Source organism: Betta splendens, chromosome 5, assembly GCF_900634795.4.
Source record: "Betta splendens chromosome 5, fBetSpl5.4, whole genome shotgun sequence".
In the NCBI taxonomy this organism is placed as follows: domain Eukaryota; kingdom Metazoa; phylum Chordata; class Actinopteri; order Anabantiformes; family Osphronemidae; genus Betta; species Betta splendens.
In genome coordinates, this window is record NC_040885.2 from 9520128 (window position 1) to 9541361 (window position 21234).

At 43.7% G+C, this 21234-nt stretch overlaps 3 protein-coding genes across 5 annotated transcripts; 1 reads left to right on the plus strand and 2 right to left on the minus strand.

The window, feature by feature from the left end:
- Positions 1–331: 331 nt before the first annotated feature.
- On the minus strand, positions 332–4567 carry LOC114855459 (phosphatidylinositol 5-phosphate 4-kinase type-2 gamma-like). Of its 3 annotated transcripts, XM_029150625.2 has the most exons (10): positions 4353–4567; positions 4159–4256; positions 3371–3467; positions 2960–3109; positions 2278–2424; positions 2165–2203; positions 1486–1599; positions 1204–1414; positions 1026–1129; positions 332–916 (listed from the first exon to the last, which is right to left on the minus strand). In XM_029150625.2, the coding sequence occupies exons 1-10, from the start codon at positions 4491–4493 to the stop codon at positions 818–820; spliced, it is 1200 nt and encodes a 399-aa protein (XP_029006458.1). In that variant the 5' UTR covers positions 4494–4567; the 3' UTR covers positions 332–817. The 3 variants fall into 3 exon arrangements, with proteins under 3 accessions (XP_029006458.1, XP_055365029.1, XP_029006457.1); XM_055509054.1 differs by lacking the exon at positions 2960–3109; XM_029150624.2 differs by having other exon boundaries at positions 2960–3467.
- Positions 4568–5192: 625 nt separating this feature from the next.
- LOC114855781 (insulin-like growth factor-binding protein 3) lies at positions 5193–7466 on the minus strand. The gene is made up of 4 exons (XM_029151243.3): positions 6750–7466; positions 6506–6534; positions 6276–6395; positions 5193–6178 (listed from the first exon to the last, which is right to left on the minus strand). Exons 1-4 carry the CDS (start codon positions 7063–7065, stop codon positions 6074–6076), a joined length of 570 nt encoding a protein of 189 aa, XP_029007076.1. The 5' UTR covers positions 7066–7466; the 3' UTR covers positions 5193–6073.
- Positions 7467–9254: 1788 nt separating this feature from the next.
- LOC114855002 (SPRY domain-containing protein 3-like) lies at positions 9255–21231 on the plus strand. Its single transcript, XM_029149648.2, has 11 exons — positions 9255–9365; positions 10853–10999; positions 11138–11213; positions 13914–14038; positions 14376–14508; positions 14620–14808; positions 17180–17329; positions 18895–18952; positions 19343–19462; positions 19560–19684; positions 19779–21231. The coding sequence occupies exons 2-11, from the start codon at positions 10872–10874 to the stop codon at positions 19911–19913; spliced, it is 1239 nt and encodes a 412-aa protein (XP_029005481.1). The 5' UTR covers positions 9255–9365; positions 10853–10871; the 3' UTR covers positions 19914–21231.
- The last annotated feature ends 3 nt before the right edge of the window (positions 21232–21234 follow it).

Genomic DNA, 21234 nt, shown 5'->3' on the forward strand with positions numbered 1-21234 from the left:
ACTAAATAACGGTCCACGCGTGTCTCGCTGGATCCAAAGTCTCAGCTTCTTTCGGGTTAATGACACCGTCGGCCGCTGTTCCGCTCCCGTTGGAGCCGCCGACACGCTCCCATCACCCGCAGGCAGCGACGGTGACGAGGCCAGGAGTTTGCGTCGCGCGTGATGACGGCGGAATGAACCCGGTGAACCCGGTGGCGACTCGCGCTGCTTGATTGCCATGGCAACAGGGGGTCCACTGGATCCGCGACGGGAAGAACCAGAGAACCGACCCAGTTTGCTCCAGCCTGGTTTGGGCTTTTGATACACATTTAGGTACATACTTTATCCTGGATGCTGCGGCGTGGTTTTTATTATATGTGTTTATTGTTACAGCTAAACACTGGTAAAGTACAGTCTAAACAGTAATTATGCAGTATGACATTATAAATCTTCAAACTTCACCAGTTTTTAGATTTTGCTGTGGACAGGAAATTAACTAATTATAGATATTTAATTCCTTGAGAGATTTTCTTTTTTTGACCTTGCAGATTGTCATCACTTGGATGGAGCTACTTAACCTTCTCCACCCTCACAGTGATGCTAAGAAGAATCAGTTTACGGCTGCTTCATTCATCTCACATATCTACCAGCAACGCTGTATTTCTAGTTCTGCTTGTATAATAGTCTGATATGATCTATTCATTTGCCAAGAAGACCTTTCCTGCAATCTGGAAATTCAATGAATTCACAATTAAAAGCACCGTGAACACTAACAGAGCGCACGCGTATGATTTGAATATTAACCGAGATGTGCTCCTCGTTCCTCGACCTCGTTCTTCTAAACAGCTGCTGCGTCTGAGGCGAAGATCTTGGCGACGAACTCCAGGAAGCGCTTGGCGTACTGCTCCGGGGGAACGGCGGAGATCTCCCCTCCTCCCTGCAAACACACACACGCGGGCCGCCGCATGGACAGTGAGTGACGCGGCCCCCTCGCGGACGCCGAGAATTCCCGGCGGCTGCGAAGGCGCCGCTCTGAAGCCTCTCACCCCGTGTTTGACGGCTCTGGCGGCGTGCGCGGCTTTCTTCTTGGTGTCGTACTGAGTCAGCACGTCAATCAGGCCCATGAAGTACACCTCCCTCTGCGGGGCGCCTGCGTGGAAGCCGTTCGCGGGGGTTAAGGCGCCGACTTTAACCCGTGTGGCCCGGTGAGGGGTGGGAACTCACCTACGGCGCTCTGGACGGCGTACACGTCCACGTGTGGGTCAACCTCCCCGGGACCCGGCGCTCTGAGCGAGCCCGCGGCTCCATTCTCCTCCTCCTCCTCCTCCTCCTCAGTGAACGGCTCCATCTCGTCCTCCGCCTCCCTCTCCGCCCGCTCGGCGTCGTGGATGCCCAGCAGCAGGCTGTAGTCCATGATCCGCATGCGCACCAGGAACTACGGGGAGAGGCCACAGCTCAGGCGGAGACACATTCATTCCTTCACGTCGGGCCTCCGCTCCTTCTTACGTCGATGTCCCTGTTGAGCTTCTCCATGACCTTCGACTTCTCCTCGCCGCTGACATAGACCTTTTGCATCTTATTCCTGAAGTCCGTGTCCTTATATGTGGGCAGCTCCTTCACCTGGAATCACGGGGAAAACGGCACAGATCACATCACACAGACTGCGAGCGTCTCAATGAAGGATTAGGAGCCGCGCCGCTTCCACCGATGCAAAAGCCAAATTGTATTAGCTTAAACACTCCAATCAACACGGCCGAGGGTTCCAAAGCTGCGCAATTATGACTTCAAATCCGTCCATTCAACCGGCTATTTTGAGCGCGTTAACTAGGTCAGAGTCGCTGCGGGCCAAAAGGAGCCGATTGGAAGCTGTTTAAACGGTGAAGAATCTAAACATTAATCCTAAAATCACATTTTCCATAAAGTAAACGTATGTAACGGTGTGTGGAACAAAAGCAGCTGAATAATAAATGGGATTTCACAGCCTGTCTTCAGGAAGCCTAATCACCGACATGCTTCAGTGAGCAGGCCTCATTATTTATAGCTTCTAATAAAGCCACATTACTAAACATCTTCCTTTTTGCTTTTGAATGTGCTTTTAAGCAGGTCACCAGCTCAGGGCCACCACATGGCAACCGAGGAAGCAGGAAGCGAAGTCAGGAGCAGGACGCGTCCAATTCAGCCTCACCTTCTCTTTAAAACTTGCTTCCCGGGACACCAGGGACCCCTGGAGAGAGAGAGGCGGCAGGTCACACCACCAGCCACCGAGTCGCGGGGACGTCCGGCGTCCGCGGCCCCTACCTTGAGGTCGTACTTCCTGTGCACGTGCAGCCGGCGGCTGAACATGTTCCTCATGGCTAGCAGGTACGTGTCCTCGCTCTCCACGGTGACCCGGTACATGGCCAGGAAGTGGGGCAGCAGCGTGCTGCCGTGGCAGGTGGCGATGTGCTGCGGAGGACGAGGTCATCGGTCAAAGGAGCCAGCGGCGGTGCTGAGGAGAGGCGTCAGAGGAGTCCATGCGATGGACAAGCCTGCAGCTGAAACCCACGCGCAGCCTTTAAGCTTGCTTCTCTCTAATGCGCCTGATATTTATTATTATTATCCTAGATTACTTAGCGGAGGTCTGTTTTCACTTCGCCATGAATGGGTTCAGTGTCAAATTCACTCGACCGTGATCCAGTGTTGTGAAAACATCAAGGTAGAATCCTCCGAGGTGGGTAAATACCGATTTAAGCCGCAGAGGCCTTTCTCTCAGTCTGTTCTGTGTAGAAACAGGAGAAAAAAAGCTGAGTGTTGGCGTGAAAACAGGAGCCCTGGCCCCGAATCTTCACTCAGGAAGAAACTCACACGCTCATTTCTATCTATGATGTTCTAAAACCTTTGCCATGGCAGCCAGGGTAATCATTAGAGCGCCTCTTGGTCTAATACAATTCATGCGCATCCTCGGGATGCACTGATTGGACGCACGCGCCACACGCACTACCTGGTGATACTCGCAGAGGATGTTGTGCATTTCCTCCACCTCCTCGCTGGAGATCTCTTTCACCACCAGCGTGTGGTCGTAGGACGTGAGCAGCAGCCCCACGCTCTGCCCCTCCCCGTCTTTGAGCGGGGGACTGCGGGCGAGAGACACCTGTTGGCGAACGGAAGGACGCGTGAGCTCCACCTGTGACGTCATGTGCTCGCTGTCCGCAGCCGGACGCTTATCGGCGCACGCTGTAAGGGACGCTATCAGGCGGCCGAGCAAACGGCCGCTGAGCCGGCTGCTCAATGCAAATCGCACACAAAAGCATGCAAATCTGGAAAAGGAGAAGCCCGGATTGGTCTGCTCTTTCGCCAGCAACCCTGTTGGTTGCAGAAAACGTGTCTGCACGTGAACGCGCCGCGGGTTCACCTGGTAGTCGGCGTCGTCGATGCCGAAGCGCTCCCGCAGGTTCCTGAACACCTGTGGACAGTACTCTTTGAATTTGAACTGTCCGGGAAGGTTCTCCCTAAGGAACAAAGAAGCTTCAATTCAGTGTGCAAACATCCAAAAGGTTCCCGATAAAATAGTTTTGCGCGACTTGCAGTTCATTAAAAATAATTAAAAAAAAAACTAAAGTATTGTTGAGTACTTGAGTTTTTCACACGCACCCCTCTTTAGACCTTTATCTAACCTTTTGGTGGTTTCTTCGCAGCATCCAGCTGTTTCACTCGTACAGTTTGCAAACAAGCTGAATATTAAAACACTTCACCAAGGCAACAGAGCTTTGAGTTGGGAAAAGTGTTGTATTGTTCTTCCTGCCGCTGTTTATAAGTCTTTACACAAGCTGCGTGCCTGAATGGATTACAGGATTATTAAAAGCCACTGGGTTTTTCTAGCCTCGATTTGCATAGAACCCTCGCAGCAGAGTAGGGCACCACTTTCATGGATACATATATAATTTAGAATCAGTCTTTGTCTGACTGAACTCCATCCTCTGTGATCTACGGCGTCGCTTTCATTTCTTTCATCTTTGACTAGTTTTACCGTTATTGTCAGAATAACCCTTGCAGTCGCGCCACCAGTCAAGGAATTAAACCGCTGCTCCCCAATTCTTTTTTGCCCAAATCAAAAGAGCCACAGAAATCTGTGCAAATGACAGGGAGCCAGATGAAGGTTCCTACAATCACACACACACACACACACACAGAGCACTGTACTTGTTGAAGAGGTGGTTGCACACTTTGATCTTGGTGCTGGCTTTGAAGTCATCTGGAAGCAGCATGACAGGTACCGGCACCTGGCTCAGGTCGTTGATCTGCGCATGATCAGTGGACAGTCAGCGAACGGATTCGCACTCACACCCGTATTGAGGCACGTTTGGGCTCGTTCCGCGGCTCACCGACCCACCTACCGAATGATTGACCCCCCACATCAGCACGCTCAGCACGGGGTCACTGCCTCGGAAAACCTCCACCTTCTGCTGCACGAAGTGCTTCTTCTTGGTCTTCCGCTTGGGCGCCAGCGGGTTCGAGGAGGCGCCGGGGGAGGACATCGTCGTCCCGCAGGTGTCCGCGTCTCCGTGTGTGTGTGTGTGTGTGTGTGTGTGTGTGTGTGAGAGAGAGAGAGCACCCGCGGCTGTTTTCTGCCCCCGTGTATGTAAAGCAGCCGTGAGTCCGCCTTTCGGGCTCGCTGTGAACCGGCCGCTCCGCGGACAATCGGCTTGTGATCATGTTGCGTCTTTTCAGTCCAGCAACAATGAATCAAACGGGCGCAGAGGCCCGCGAGCCCCGACGCACGAAAACAGGAGGATGAAACAAAAACTCGCCCATGTGAAGATAAGAAGGATCTCTGCCAGCGGCCTCCCGGTTATTATTATATCATTAATACTAATAAAAAGAATACAGTCTTGACTTTAAAGTGATCTTGGGTACAAGATGTAAGTCATGACTTGGAAGAAAATACCACAAATGTTTAGAAAAACAGACTGACTGTAACTAATGCGCTGACATGTGTTGTTACATTATTATTGAGAGGTTCAAAGTTTACTTGACGATATTAAAAGATTTGCAAGTCATTTTACATTTAACTGTTTATAAATTCTCCACTTTACTGTTTATGTGCTCAGTCCTGTTACTGGTAGAGTTAATGAAAGTTTAATCAACATGTCAAATAACGTTCACATTTATTCCATAAATGTAATGTCTTATCAACAACCAAAAGATACTTTAGTCACATTTAGTTATTAACCAGTTTTATTATGTTTAAAAGTCCAAGGGTTAAATTGTTATCCTCACTGAAATTGAGGTTTTAACCTCACACACACCCACCCACACAAACACACTTTTTATGACCTTGTTTGTGTTAAATGCGCCATCATGACGAACAGCTCTTCTTCTCTGTTCTCTGTCTTCCAGATCAAACACACATTTTTTCAGACACCCAACAGAAAACATACAGAGCCTGTCAAGTTTTGTAATAATCGAATTTTATGCCATTACAATCTTTGTCATTCCATCTGATAGTTTAAAATGTGAACTTGGAACAAAAAGCTGCAAAATTGGGTTTCAGGTTTATTATTCGAAGCTTCAGAAATATGAAGTGCATAAATAAAATATATTTAAAGCAATTTAAATAGGATTATTTAAGGATATATGTACAGCAATTACATTAATACATTAACAGGGATTTGTGTAGGTTTTAGCTATTATAATATATAAATATAATGATCTGAGTGCATACGAAAAATCAAATGACACCAGATCTATGTGTCGTACACACCTAATAATAAAGAAACTCCTGTAAAACTTTAGATCTTTTTGAATATATGCAGCCCAAAGAATAGTGAAATAAACACATCCTCACTTGTTGTAAGTTTAAATACACTGCAATATTGAGGGAACCAAATATGGATGAATGCATTTTTAAAATGTTCAGTAGAGGGCGCCAACGAGACAGAAATGGGGTTTTAGGCTCTGAGGATCTCATTGGTGGAAAGCCGCTTCTGGCTGCTGCTGCCTGAAATGTGAGGCCCTGCCGGACGTTGCTCCAGACTCCAGATGGTGCTCCCTCATCCCGCCTCTCCACCGGCCGCGTGACAACGCGCTCGGGCCCGCGGCGCCGGCCGGGGGCCTCTCAGCACCTCAGGCTGCCTCTCTTCTTGGTGCTCGACGACACCGGCATGCCGCTCTCGTCCACACACCAGCACTTGCCGCGCTGCTTGCCCCGGGATGACCAGCACTGCACGGGGAGAGCACACGGCACACACGCACCCAGTGTCAGAGAAGAACGACCGGCGTCACTCGAAACCCGTGTCTGGTGTTTTGTGGAAACTCACCTGCTTCTTTCTGAAGAAGCCACGCTTGTCACAGTTGGGCATGTAGATGTCTTGATTCGATTTGAACACGTGGGCGTCCAGGCCGTTGACGAGCGTCGTCAGAAGCTTACGGCACGGAGCCTGTTGAAAACAGGGATTCAACACATGCAAGTGAATACACGTCGGATGTCAGGCCAGTGATGCTCGCGACCTGTGATGATATTCACCAAAAAGCATCAAAGAACGTTTACCTCATCTGGATCCTCAGTAGGAACTGGGGCTAGAATCAGATAAAGGCACAAATCAACTTTAATCAAATTTACTTTCAATGAGGTTTACACTCAGTACTAAAACCACTACCAGGCTTATTTTATAACTCTGTACATCACATTAATGTTACACGATTACTGGAACGTCTGTTGATTTAAATAATATTTCATAGAAATATATCAGCCGAAGCTTAGCTGCTGTCTCCCACCAGCTGCTGAGACTCACCTGCAGTTGGGACCTCGTCCGTCGGGCTGCCGCCGAGGGCGGGGGTGCAGACGCCCCTGCCTTCCAGCAGAGCTCGGAGGGGCCTGGGCTCATCCTCTGGGGGGGCGCAGCGCAGCCCGTGGCCGCAGCCCAGGGTGTAGACGCCGCACGGCTCTCCGACCGCGAGAGCGGTGGCGTTGGAGTCCACGGGCGGCTCGCCCTGCGGAGGCTTCGCCCGGCTGGCGCCACTTCCTCTGGGCGCTGTGGTCAGCGGCGCTGGGCCTGACTGGGATGGCTGCAGCAGGAGCAGCACCAGGACGGCGGAACACAGAAGCATCTTACCCGGAGAGTTCTCCACTAATAAATGGAGAGCACGTGTTGACTGCTTTCTGCAAAAGCTTAATAACCAATGTGTCTGCGTGTGGAGAGGTGGATGTAATTCCTTCAAGTCAAGACAGAAGTATAATGAGGCTGTCAGACACCACTGGCAGCAGCTTTTAAAGAGCCCAAACCAGTGGGGAAAGGTATGGGAGGGTACATGATGGAGAATGTTAGCTTTCCCTCTTGTTTCCACGCAGCGGAGCAGAGCACACCCCGTTTCCCCTTGTCTCTGACACAGACACACTCATGCAGTGTCATACCGGTTGCCGTCTGGCGTCCTGCTGAATGGCTGGTTTCACACACAGGCATTAATCACGAGCGATCAGGTAATTGCTGTGGAAGCTGCTCCGCTGCTCTGCCGGGGTTTCCAGAGGTGATGCCTCCTCGCGACCGGCCAACTGTGGCCGAGCAGCCAAAATACAGCAAAACACGCTGCCAACTTATTGTCATTGGAAAAGACAACAATATTTAAAGATAAAGGTTCCAAGGTGATGCTGTTACCACTTTTCAATTCTGAAAATGTCAATTCCAATGATATGTAAAGATAACAACAGTAATTATACAAGTAGAGACTTTTACTGCCCTTTATTTTTATCTGACACCAGAAATGACTTATTTTGCAGTTTGTTAATGTCACTGAGATGATAATAAGTGTTTTTTAGCCTATTAGTCACTAAAGGCCTGTGCAGGTTGTTATAATCATAATGAGGAGATAATTAGTACTAGTAGATTATGTGATAGTATGTGAGAATAGATTTGCCTGTAAGTAAATGTCTTGATCTCCTAAAGTCAAAACTTAGTTGCTTCCAACCTTTTGTCTGTTGTTTTGGACATTTTGATTTTTCTTTAAATAGCAACCACAAAAAAACACTTTCCAGAGTCTGTAACTGCAGGGCTAAAGATTTATAAGAAATGTCCAACACTGACAGGCTGAAGGAGTGCCACTCAGAGGCTGGATGACTAAGACATCAATAGCCACAAGCAAATAGTCCCACCCAGTAAATTCCACCATGTGAGTCACAAACACATTAAATTAAAAGACAGGATCTCAAAAATCTGACAGCGTGTCTTCTAACCTAATGTATCATTAATAACCAGTGCCCACTCAGATAATGTCTATGAGAACACAATGTACACAACATGGTGTTTCTCAGGTTTAGAGGGGATGTACCACCTTCAAGCGGAAGTGCATTTACATGAATTAAATATTACTCAAGTTCAGTAAAAGTAGACAGGCAGCGCTGTGGTAGACTACTGTCAGGATTAACCAACATTACGAAATACGCGCAGACAATACAAATGTGTAGTGGGGGATTTTGTCACAACCTGATTTAACATATGTGGGTGTATGGAGCTTTCGAGGATAAGGCTCAGTTAATAGTTTGCTGCATTAGTCTGATGCTGGATCTTCATTGTAGCCAGAAGCCAGCGTTCACACAGGTAAACATGATCTTAGGCTCTAGAAGGTGCATTCACAGTCATACACTCTTATAAAGTCAATGCGTTTAGTTGGTTAATAAGCTACAGACCATTAACGGACCTTAGGCAGGCAGATCGAGATACCCTAATATTCTCCTCGCTGCGGATCCTCCACACTTCAGTCGACTTTTGATTCTAAAGCTTCATCCACCTCATTCATCCATGTTATGCCACAGGTCACTGAGTCTCTTATTTAAGCTGCTATAGATTTACAGTAGATGCTGGCGTGCCTCCTTCTCAGTCTCTCTCTCTAAACCCTTTTGCAAATACAGCTGAGGGCAGTTGAAAACCTGTATCTATTAAGTATGTGTATATATCAGACTCTAAATATCCATCTTCATGTTTCCCACTGTTTCTTAGTTCAATTGCGTGGAAACAATAGAAACAAAAAGGAAATTAACTGACCTTTTATAACTATCAAACGCTTCTACTTCCTAAATTCTATAATGTACTTTTTTATATAATTTGATAGTTATATGTGTCACCAATGTGAGGCTGTTCTTTTTATATACTATAACATTTAAGTATTTAAAAATAATGTAATAATGTTCTTACAATGACGGCAACAAATTAAAACGTATCCGCACGCGCAAGTGCTCCTCCACGCACGCACGCGGCACTGTACAGGTTAAAGACTATGCGCTGTCTTTATTCTGTAATGTGATTGGTCGAGAAGGCGGGACTTCCGGCAGCGCAGGTTGGACATAAAGTGACATACTTCACCTCCTTAAAATTGGAAGAAAAACCGAAGGACGACGCGTTACAAGTTTTAAAACAGTAAGAAATCAAAATAGGACAACGGGGCTTTGAGTAGTGTGGGCGTATCCTGAGGTGTATTCATGTTTACGGGGCATTGTTGGCCACACAGCGCGGTAATGTTCAGGCACTGAAAGTGGCTAGCCGGCCAACCGATAACTGCCTGTAGTTTGGGAAATGTAATGTTGCGTTTATGGGGGGCTCGTAAAATGGTACGTTGTAAAAGTTACACGTAACAAGTAATTATATGAGGCGATATCTCGCTTATTTGTTCACTGTATAAAAACAGAGACTCACCCCATATATGGGCTAATATCATGCTTTTAGTCGTCGCTCACCAACATTAGGCCATATTTATTCAGTGTTATTTTTAACGACAGCTTTTGTCCCGGCATGATACTCCTAAAATATTTCAGTACTAAGACATCAGAATATACGACCAACGGAGTCAATCTGACCCAACCATAGGGCCGTCAATCAACACTTTATTTAAATGAAGCATTAGCATCAAGTGTTTGTTTGTAGGCTACTTGGTGCTTGATAATGCATCTTCATTTAGTAATATTAAAGTTATCCAGTAAAAATGGTGACATAAAATAGTGGCCAATTTACCAGTGATTTTTCATTGTTTATGTCCATCTTCTAAATTTTGGAGATTATCTATTATCTATCATCTATCGAATACACAATATTTAGGCATCAGCTCTGGCTGAATTCTGGCTGTTGTGTGTCCACCAAAGGACCATATTAGTTGTGTGTTATTAAACTGTCTCAGATGGTTAACTACAGTAGCATCTGACAGTCAGGCTCAGGCCAATGACCCTGGTACACAGAGCCAGAAGAAATGGAATAAATACATTTAAGGGCATTCAGATTTGTACAATTAAAGACAAAGATCTGTCCAGAATTAAATTTTATTTTTAATTGGCCAAATATGAAGGCTTTCGCTGATATTGATACTGCTCTGATTATGCCAATGTGTCTTTTCATATTCATACTACTTCAGACAAGATCTCAAGTGAAACACTCTAATCAGACTTGACGTGTTATTGTGTAGCGATCTTCGATTTGGACCTTGTCCAGTGTGGTATGAAACGACAGAAGCACAGCTCAATTGATAGGCTTTTTCCTAACGGGGATAACACTAGCAGGAGACTCATGTTCATGCCTCTTGGCACGTACAGTCACTGTCCAGGCCTTTGCTTGTCTGTGGAATGTGGGATTAAACGTAAATGGAAAAACACAAACACACAAAGGAAGGGTTTGGCCTGAGGATCAAACTCAGGTCCTTGTTGTTGATCGACAACACGAATAATCATGTCGTGGTCAAGGATGTTTGCTGTCTTTTATTAAAAAGTCACGAGCTTGCTTTACATCGCTGCAATACCAGCATTTTATAATTGATCACAAATGATGCTTCTCAATGAGTAACAAAAAAATGCTCAGTTAGTTTGCCAATATTTCAGCTGATATTTTGGTCGTTTTCTTATTGTTTCCCTGCATTCTAGATTGTAATGATATTCAGAAATGGAAGATATAAACCTTCATTACCGCTTTCTGAATTGGAGGAGACGAATCAGAGAAATTCGTGAGGTGCGAGCCGTGAGATACAGGGAGCGACTCAAACGGATGGTGAGAGATGGGGACATACTCAGGTAACTGTGATAAGCAAATTTCATTGCTGATTTTCTGTTACAGCCCCTCACTGAATGAACACCCCGCTTTCCCTAAATCATTTCACAAGAAGGATTCTTATAGTAATGTTTGTTATTTATTTTTTGACTTTCAAAAAGGTATCATGGAAATTCAGATGAAGTGGGCTGTTTTGTGGCAGCCAGGCCATTGTCAAGACGAAATCGTTACTTTGAGGTAGGAGTTTATGTTTTTCCCTCAGTTTATAATTATAAATCCTACACAGAAATACCAGTTTATAAAAAACAAGCTAACTAGTTATTTACTGAGTTGATTTTACTAATTTTTAATATCTCAACTCATATGCTCGACTCCACATCATGAAAACCTCACCTTAGTTTGAGTTTCACTGGGGATTAAGATGTATTTTAACCAGAAATGGGACCCAATCAGATACATTTTAATTAGTGTAGTACTGATCCTGTTGTTTTATTTATTCCATTATTTTTTTCAAATAATTTATAATATTCTCTTATATATATATATCTGAACAATACTACCTGTTCAGAACCTTTTGAATCAAGTACAAATGCTGTATATTGTACACTATAAGTTACCAAGTCTCTGGTGTAATTTTTAATAAGCAGAAAGTGGTTTTACTGTATGTGTGTACAGATTGTGAAAATAGTACAGTACAAAGAAGTCCCTTTAATGTGTTAGGATGTACAATATTATGGATCTAGGGCACTGCCTCAGAGACCTGGCAGCCATCATGTCTAATAGCACATCTAAGCTTTCTGAACCAGAGTAAAAAATCCTCCTGACCTCCTAGAAATAACACATCCGAGATATGTTTGGACTTGGAAAGAGGTTTGTTGAACTAATTGATGGATCTGTTTAGAGTGTGAAGTAGGACTGGACATACAGTAACAGCTGAAGCTATTGCTAAACCTAAAGTCACGTGTCAAAATCATTTATATCAAAGGCAGAACATATAAATATGGATATAGAAGGATGCAGTCGACAAGCGACTTCAGTAAATGTAGTTACTAGAGTCCACGTGTTTTCCATTTCTTTTCTGTTTTTATTACAGGTTACTGCTACAAAACATTGACGTGACAAAACGTGGGTGTTGTGAGTTACTGTTGCTACAACTGTATCCTACATCTCACGTGCCACAATATCAGAATCAGAATCAGAATTACGTTTTTTGCCATGTACAGTACAGTTTCGCAATACTAGGAATTTCTTTGTGATTCGGCGCTTACATGGAACATAAGGACCTATAACATAAACCAAGTGACATACTAGAAGATAATAAATGTAGTGTTATGTACAACAAGCCAGTCAACATTATGTATGAATAGCCTGACTGGTTTTAGAACAAACAACCTGTTATATTAGGTTGCTAATATGCAGTTAATAGCTATATATGGTGGTATGACAACTCCAAGCTTACTTTAGGAAGTAATCCCTTAAGAACTTTTTTGCTGATAACAGTGAACTCAGTTTTATTTGAAAACTGTCTCAATCTGCATATATACGTGTATACTTAAATTTCAGTGGGTGTTTCTTTTCTAATGCTGAAAGTTTCACAGTTCGTATTAAATCACGTGCATTGTTTCATTTCACTGTTCTTGGTAATCCAGACCGTGCACAAACATCTCGGGACAGTTTCTCAGACACCATGTTGCAACTTGCCTAATACACACGTCCTACCTGACGTGTACTGAAACAGAAGCTGAACCTCTCAACCTTTATGCTTACGTGTGCTTTATCCTTATGACTCACGTTGTGGGAGTCCCTCTGGAGGAGGGAGAAACCAATTTGTGTAAATGGGCCTTTGAGCTCCTGAATAATAGTTAAAGTGAGTGCTGATGGTAGATTTTAAAGGTCTGCTATAGGTATATGTTTTGCACATGCACAGAAACACTGGTCTCACTCTCGGGAGAGTGTTGAGGTCATGGGAAAGAAGTTGGAAGTTTCCTCTTCTGCTTGCCGTGTATTTCCCAGCAGTGCACTGATTGGAGTGGGTCCATGTAGTAATCCCAAGGGATGATGTCATGCAGCCAGTTTTGAGTTATGATAACAACGGTGCAAGTCAGAGTTTAACTTCATTGTTTTCAATTTCAGCCATCATGTGAGCTTGTGCAAGATAATACTGTATAGTTTCAGGTTGACTTGGAGGTTTTATGAAGTGAAAAGAGAAGCAGCGTCAACCCAAGAGAGAGATGTAACATAATAGCTTGTAAAAAAAACTGGGGTGGAGCAGAAATAGCAACTGTTTCTAGTCAATATTTGAACAACACTTCAACTGACGCTGACGATTATTTAACCAGCAGGGACATTGCAGTCCATCACATATTTTGGATGGATTGTCATTTCATTTGTGTCTGGGCGATTCAGCACCTGTGAGGAGTTCCGGTCCACAGGAGATAAACCCTTTTTGCTCAGATACCTGAATTAACACCACCAAGTTGTTCATAACTTTTCTATGCAAAAAGTGGGTTTGGTAAAAATTATACATTTTTATATAGGACAATTAACTTGTTATTAAAACCACCACCATCAGAATTGAATTGTGATAAGGCAAACATTGTGCTAGATTCATACTTCACCCTGACTGCACCCTCGTTTGTCTTGCTTACATTGTTTCACCATCTTACCAGCCTCCCACACATGATGTGTAATGAGTAGTTTATGACTCTGATTCTAGACTAGTATCTGAAGATGTGTCAGAGGAAGGATAAAATGGCTCTCTGCATTATTCAGAGGAAACCCAAGTACCTACTGCCTCCGGCTGTGTTGTAGCTCTGCTTAAGTTTTGCAAAGATCAAGATATTTTTGTCTTCAAACTCAACTTATTAAAAGTAACATTGTCATGGTGGCGAACCAGTTCTTGTTTCCTGGCAATAAATATGCCCGTGGTGTTCTCAGGTAACCATCGTCGATACAGGGGTGAGGGGCATGATCGCTGTTGGCTTGGTGCCTCAATTATACAAACTGGACCATCAGCCAGGCTGGCTCCCACATTCTGTAGCTTTTCATGCTGATGATGGCAAGTATGTGTCGATAATGATTTTATTTCATTTACTGAATTTGTCTTTACGAATAAATAGCGGATTAATCAAATTTTAGCCTCGTTACAGTCTCTTTGTGTTCTAGCACATTATTCTGTAGAATTATGTTAAGATACTGTACATGCTTCAAAAAAAAAAAACTGACCGGTTGTAGACATTTGTATCGTTTGTCTTTTATTATTAAGTCAGATTTACTAAAAGACTGAAATGCTGTGAGTTGCTTTCAATAAATTGTCATCCTTTTCATTTTCCTTCTGTGAACATATTTGAGATCTGAAAATTCATTAACATTCAACCTCTTCCACGTGTCTTTCCACAGGCTGTATAATGGAAACACTGTAGGGCAGCAGTTCGGTCCCAAATGCTGCAGAGGTGACCGAATTGGCTGTGGAGTATCCCTGGACTCTGACGATGGACAATTAACGGTATTTTTTACCAAGAATGGTAAAGAAGTAAGCACTCCATTACTACTGTTTTGCTTTAGATCACACAGAATGTGGATAGTCAATATAGATTTATAACTGCATTTGTCCTTATTAGAATGCATGTGATTGTGTGCGCAGGTCGGCAGTGTAGAAATCCCAGCCTCTCCTGATGCTCTCTACCCTGCTGTGGGAATGCACTCCCTGGGGGAAGAAGTGCTGCTGGACCTGAACGCAGAATGGGGCATGGAGGAGGATGACGGCCTGATGATAGTGGACAGCCATGAAGAGGACTGGGCTCGTCTCCACGACATCAAAGTGACAGGCACGGTACGTCAGGCACAGAGAGACGGACGCTCGATAGTGGAAAACACTTTTCCTGTTACCAGTTTTACTGCAAACACGTCTGCCACTCAAAGGATTAAAGGTAACATGAAAACTTTGACAGGTTGTTTACCTAGAAGGTGCATGCAGTGGAATGATTGACTCATATGAGGGCGAGGAAACTGCACGCACCTGATTATTGCTCGGAAATGCATCATATCAAGTTTCACATTCTGCAAATCGCGGTTGTACTGAACTGATTATTCATTTAACCTGCATTTAACCTTTTACCTATGGGATATTTATACTGTATCTCACATAAAACCCAACACTCCTTATTAACATCTCAGCCTCTAAGGGAACGGCACCCTCTGTTTTCAGATTTGTGGGTGCTTCCCCGATAATTTAAAATGTTGCTTTGTAAGTCTAACCTTGTTTGAGTGCATATCAATTCAGCTGAGCGTCTTTGTGAAGTGTGTAGACCTGTGTCAAATCAATGAGACAAAGTTCAAACAAGTCTTCAGACAAATGGTCGATAAACAGATTCAGGTATAAATATTAGATGCTGTTGTAAGTATATTGTACCCAGGGGTGCTCAGTGACCTCCTGCCTGTTGTTCTGTTTTGGTCTCCACCCTTTACTCTGTGTTCCCTCAGCAGCAGTGTTTGTGTCTGACTCAGGCGTTGATATGCACAAAACCTGAATTGAAAGCGGATGGGAGGAGAGCACAGCTGAAAGGCCTGTGGGCAAACGCGGCCATCCTGCTTGCCACCCGCACATTTATTTATCATTCACTTGTGCAAATCTGGCTCTGTCCTGTGTGAATGCAGGGCGCAAAACAATCGTCTGAACTCCTTGCAACCGTTCAATTACACATGCAAATCTTAATACTACTTGAACATTGTCAGGACAAGACAAACAGAACATGTCCATGACAAAGAAGAGGTGTTTTTCCATAGGATTTTCAGGCTCATGAGGGATAAGGCCGTTTTGTTGTATGCTTTATGGTTTGTAGTCCCAGTTTCAGTATTGCATCCTTAGTTCCGGGCTTCTTCTTCTACATTGTTTGCAGTTTGCCCAAGCAATAACATAAAGTGTCATTCTTTAGTAATTTGCTGAGACTTGTGGTTGCCTGTTTAGTCGGACGTACATTTCGACGCATCTGCAGGAACAATTTGAAACTACTGTTTACCAAGACAGTAGAAATCTGACTATACAGACGAACTCAAACCGGCGAAGGTGTTTACACGTTGATGTACTCCAAATGAGTTTAACCACAGTTACACGGGCCATCAGAGCTGCTGTTTACCTGTTCAGACTGCTCCCAGGAAGCAGTGCAAATGCTTCAAACTGAGAATTAAAATGTGTGTGCGTGCATGTGCTTGCGTCTTAATAGCTGCTGTTGCTGACGGCAGTCGATCGTAATGACGAGATTACACTGTTGTTGTGTGTTTTTTTTTCAAATTGTGCAACTTGTGGTGTTGTAACTGCGGCAGACATCAAGTAGGCAAATTAACAGCATGTAAGCAGTTAAACATTGGTTAAAGCATCCTCATAAAATAGATTATTTTCACTACTGTCGCTCTTTTGCGAGGGTCACGTTATAAGCCTGTGTGTTACTGCATGACGTCCAAAGAGAAGGAATCAATGTAGATGCGTGGCAAGATGTAAAAGGCTGTCGCAGCATAGCTTTCAGTAATGAGGCATATAGTGCAGCGTTGTTACAACACATTTATTTATCTATCATCTCTAAAGGTTAAGTGGTATGAACACATTCTCACCCTAATTCTTGTCTGTTGCGACCTGAAAAGCAGGAAGTGAAATCCAATCTGCTCTTTCACATCCAAACAGTGAAACTTACTGTAAAATGTAGGGGAACAGGAAGGTTTTTATACAGTCCACACCTACATAAAGTACAGTAACTAAGCCTGTCCACTACGTACATACTATAATGTATTTTATTGTATTGCTCAGTTTGTCTCGTCTGCTGTTTGGTACCAGGCGTCAAGTTTACAAAGGGTTTATCAGAGGTTTCTCACTAAACACAGCTGCCTGTTTGAGACTGGAGTTTAGAGGCAAAAGAGCAGATATTTAAAAGATGCACAAAGCCACCATGCAACTTAAGAGACAAATGATAACTGTGGCTCCCCACAATGAATGCGCTTTCACAATTATGACCATTACAGAAACAGCCTGTCGCCTTAATCAAAGAAATGTCCACAGTTCTGCTTTTAAAATGCTAATTTAAATCCAATATCTCTTTATAGCTGTAGATCCTGAATCTTACTCTGAAGTGCCTCAGCATGACTGTGACGTGATTTGAATGGTATTAATGCACCGTCTGTGAACTCAAACTCGCTCGTGTCTGTTTCCTCAGCTGCTCGAGTACACGGGGAAAGGGAAGAGCATCGTGGACGTGGGCTTGGCTCAGGCCCGGAGGCCTCTCAGCACACGCTTCCACTACTACGAGCTGGAGATCACGGACGCTGGAGAGAAATGCTACATTGCCCTGGGGCTGGCACGCAGGGTAACGGCCGCCTCGTCGTCACCGCTGGCACGCGCCGCTGCGTTCTGCGCTCACACTGTGGTTATCTGTCGCTAAAGAAAACACCGTTTTCCCCCCTCGCACACCGCGACGGCCCCCTCCCTCAAATGAAGTGCTTGCTCTCACTGTTTCCAGTCTGAGTGATGGATGACCGAAAGAGGAACAGCTAACAACAGAATAAATATTGTCTCATTTTATCCCCGCATCTGGTTTTCCATAGAAAGCAGGTTGTTCCAGTTACGTACTAATCTACCATGTTAACTTGAATGTGGCAGGCGAGCATGTGAAATAAATCCGGAGAACACTTGATTGTTCCAGTTATATCTCTTTAGATTCACGTACACTGAAAAAATGAAAACTATGCAGGACTTCCTCCGGCTAGACAGTTTAAGGCTGATATCCTAATTCATTTCTTCAATTCTCTGGTATTTAATAACAAATGAAGGCATCAAATTATTATCCCTATTTTGGAAATAAGTTGACTCTGACAGAACACTGTGGATGTTTACACATCAGAGTTGCAATCAGCTGCCTTTGGCCTTGCATGAAATCATCATGAACTCACTGTTCACATCCTGTTTAACATAAATAAATCAGCACAATGGTTTCTGTGGACACAGTCAGTGTGGCATTTAAATGACAGGTACAGAATGAAGCCCAGCTCAGATGTTGTTCAGTGCGTTTCATATTCGTTCTTTGGACACTAATTGATTAATTGTAACCTTCCTAATCGCGCTGATGTTTTGCCAGGTGTGCTCGTGTTCGCCCTCAACTTTGAGCTCGCACTGACTCCTGTGCCATTGGTTACTGTGTGTGGGCATGTTTCTCCCCCTGAGGTCAGACGGCATGAAGAACTGAGCTCTGTCATTTCACAGATTGTTTTCCAGGAATTGTTTTTCTTGGGGTGTCTGCGTTTTGGTGGAGCAATATAAATCTATCACAGGGTCATTCCTGAGGTTTTGTTCCTTCCTTCGTCACCTCGCAGTTTGCCAGTGGAGGGCATTGCTACATGCCATTTTCAAAAGAAAGGTGTTTTATCTCAGGGTAACAGATGCTTAAAAGTTACTAGATGCTCAATTGTTGCTTATGTTGGATAACGGAATAGTTGTTTATGGTGCATTCTTTTTCTCTTTTGTTACTTTGGGGAAAGTCATATAATCTGTTTTTACAAAGCAGTCATTATAGACATTGCTTTAACTCCGTGCTAGTCTAACAGCCTTCTCTTGTCATGCTTCCAACATCCGGTTAGTGTTATGTTTATGACAGGGCCACCATCACAACAGTGTTTAGCTTACACCTACTACAATAAGATTGGACTTTGCAGGAAATCCAATTCAAGAGTCCCTCCCTGTATAGTAGGTAGCTTAGTGAGAAATGATTTCAATCTGACCCAATAAAGACATTTCTTTTCGTTTACAACCTATTAAATAGACTTCAGATAAATAATGAAAAATGAAAATATATATTTGCTACATAAAAATACAATGTCTAAAGTATTTGCACAAACCCAGAAATAAAAACGTTGTTTTTTATTTGTTAAATTATAGGACTACCCTAAAAACAGACATCCAGGTTGGAGCAGAGGGTCCATAGCCTATCATGCAGGTGAGTGTAGACCTGTCACAAAGGTGCACCCATTACTGTGATGAGACTCGAGTATTGTTCCAAGTTAATATTTAAGACATGTTCTTCCCTGAGCGTGTGTGTGGGATTCCTGTGGTTGCTTGGTTTCCTCCCACAGTCCAAACCATGCAGATCAGGTAAACAGGAAAATCTGAATTGACTGTAGAAGTGAGTGGGAGTTTGTTTGTCTGTCTTTACAATGTGCGTTGGCTGAACAGGATCAGAGGTTTGGAAAAAGAATTTTTTTTTTTTTTGCTGATCAGTCATAAAGGTTTGTACAAATGTGACAGGTGCCAGATGTTGCTTTGACTTAGATAGTTCCATCTTTTTCTCTTACATAAAGCATGATTCAGTGTTTCCGTTGTTCTTTAGATGACGGAAAGCTGTTCCAGGGCAGCGGGGTCGGAGACCCGTTTGGCCCACGCTGCTTTGAAGGGGACGTTATGGGCTGCGGGATCATGTTTCCACGTGACTTCAGCCTTGATGGTGGAGGTGGACATGTTTTTCTCCTGTGAAGCACGGTGTCTCATCACGTGGCACAGCCTCTAATTGTCTGCCTTTGTTAATCTCTCTGTGTGGGTTTCTTCAGATGATGTAGATTACTGGGACCTTGATGAGTTTGCAAAGCCCAGCGAGGTTCAGAATGAGTTGTATGCAAACAATGAAGATGAGGAGGAGGATGAAGGAGAAGATTTAGAGGGGAGGAAGGTCATGGTAAGATGCTGTCAAAAACTAGGAGTATAAAACTAAGGAGACCTAAACCGAGCAAACATTCATATAATCTCTTTGCTCTGTTTTGTTTGAACAGGTGTTCTTTACTCGTAACGGAAAGGTTGTGGGTCGGCGGGAAGTGGCCTTACCTGTGGAAGGCTTTTACCCCACTATTGGCATGATGAGCTCCGGGGAGAAAGTCAGAGTGGACCTGCACCCACTCAGTGGCTGAGCACCGAGGAGGAAGTGAAACCTGAAAAAGATGAAATACGAGCAACAGGGAGTGAATGGGGCTCCGTTACATTTTGGAGACTGGCCCTTGAGTACTTTCAAGATGTTTGCTTGAAGCTTTAGTATAGGAGGTCACTGTGGCTCCAGATTGTTTAACATGCTGGCATAATGTTATCTAAATAATGTACGGTAATATTACATATGTGCCTATAATGGTTTTCTACTGTAAGATATTGTTAAACCAGTCAGAGGCTTTTAAGGGGAAAAAACGTATTTGCACAATGCAAATTTAAATGAATGCCAAAAAAGTTTTACCAAAATAATAAATGTAAAAATCCAAACAGAGCGGGGCTCAGCTATCACATAGGCCCCATTTGTCCTAATAGGAGGGACAGAATCCGCAATATTTGTCAGTATATGTGTAGCACCAAGGACACGGCATGCAACCAGGCAGAGGTCCCATGCGCCTGCTCTTACTGACGGTGCGTTACTGACACTCAGTGGTGAGAGTGAGAAATCTGGGATAATCACACATCACTGGAACCATAGACACCAGATTATTTTATCCTTGTATTGTTATACTGTAAAGAGTAATTTTATAAACTACAATCCTAAAACACAGTTAATAATATTGAGTAGCTACTGTCCTTTTACTGTTTTTTGCGGTTGACAATGCCATATCAACATCCAGACATATTATTTCTGAAGATCTGCATCTCAGACCAAAACCACATCCAAAGCTCAGCCCTAAACTAATTCTGACCGACGTTTACTCAAGGTTCAGTTTGATTCTCTCTTATAACTGCTCTGGGTGTTTTTTGTTTTGGAGTTCTGAATTGAATGCCTTCTGTAAGTTTGAATCTTATCATCTGACAAGGGTAAAACAGCAAAAGCATGCCTGAAGTTGTAATTAACCTAATGCCAAACATCCTCATGCTTATGAGAAACCAGAGCTTCTATCATTTGGAGGAACTGAACAAGACACTAATGTTAGTTTTGAATGTGTTTTCCACGTTTTTTTAGGGTATTTGGATATAACAGATACCATCTGTCTCATGAAGAGCAGTTTTTAGTCTTAAATCATTTACACCAAATATAAACAATATATAGTGCCACGTTTCTACATAGCTCATCATTGACATATTTTATTTAAACGCCTGAATGTTGAACATGATGCCATAACATTTGCTACTCTCAGGTATATTTGAAAATCAAAAATGACCTTGTCTTTTCTGAAATTAAACTTGACATTTTTACTGTCTGTCAGTCGTCACAAATGTTATTTACCTGATGGAAAATAATTAAAAAAATAAACAATACAC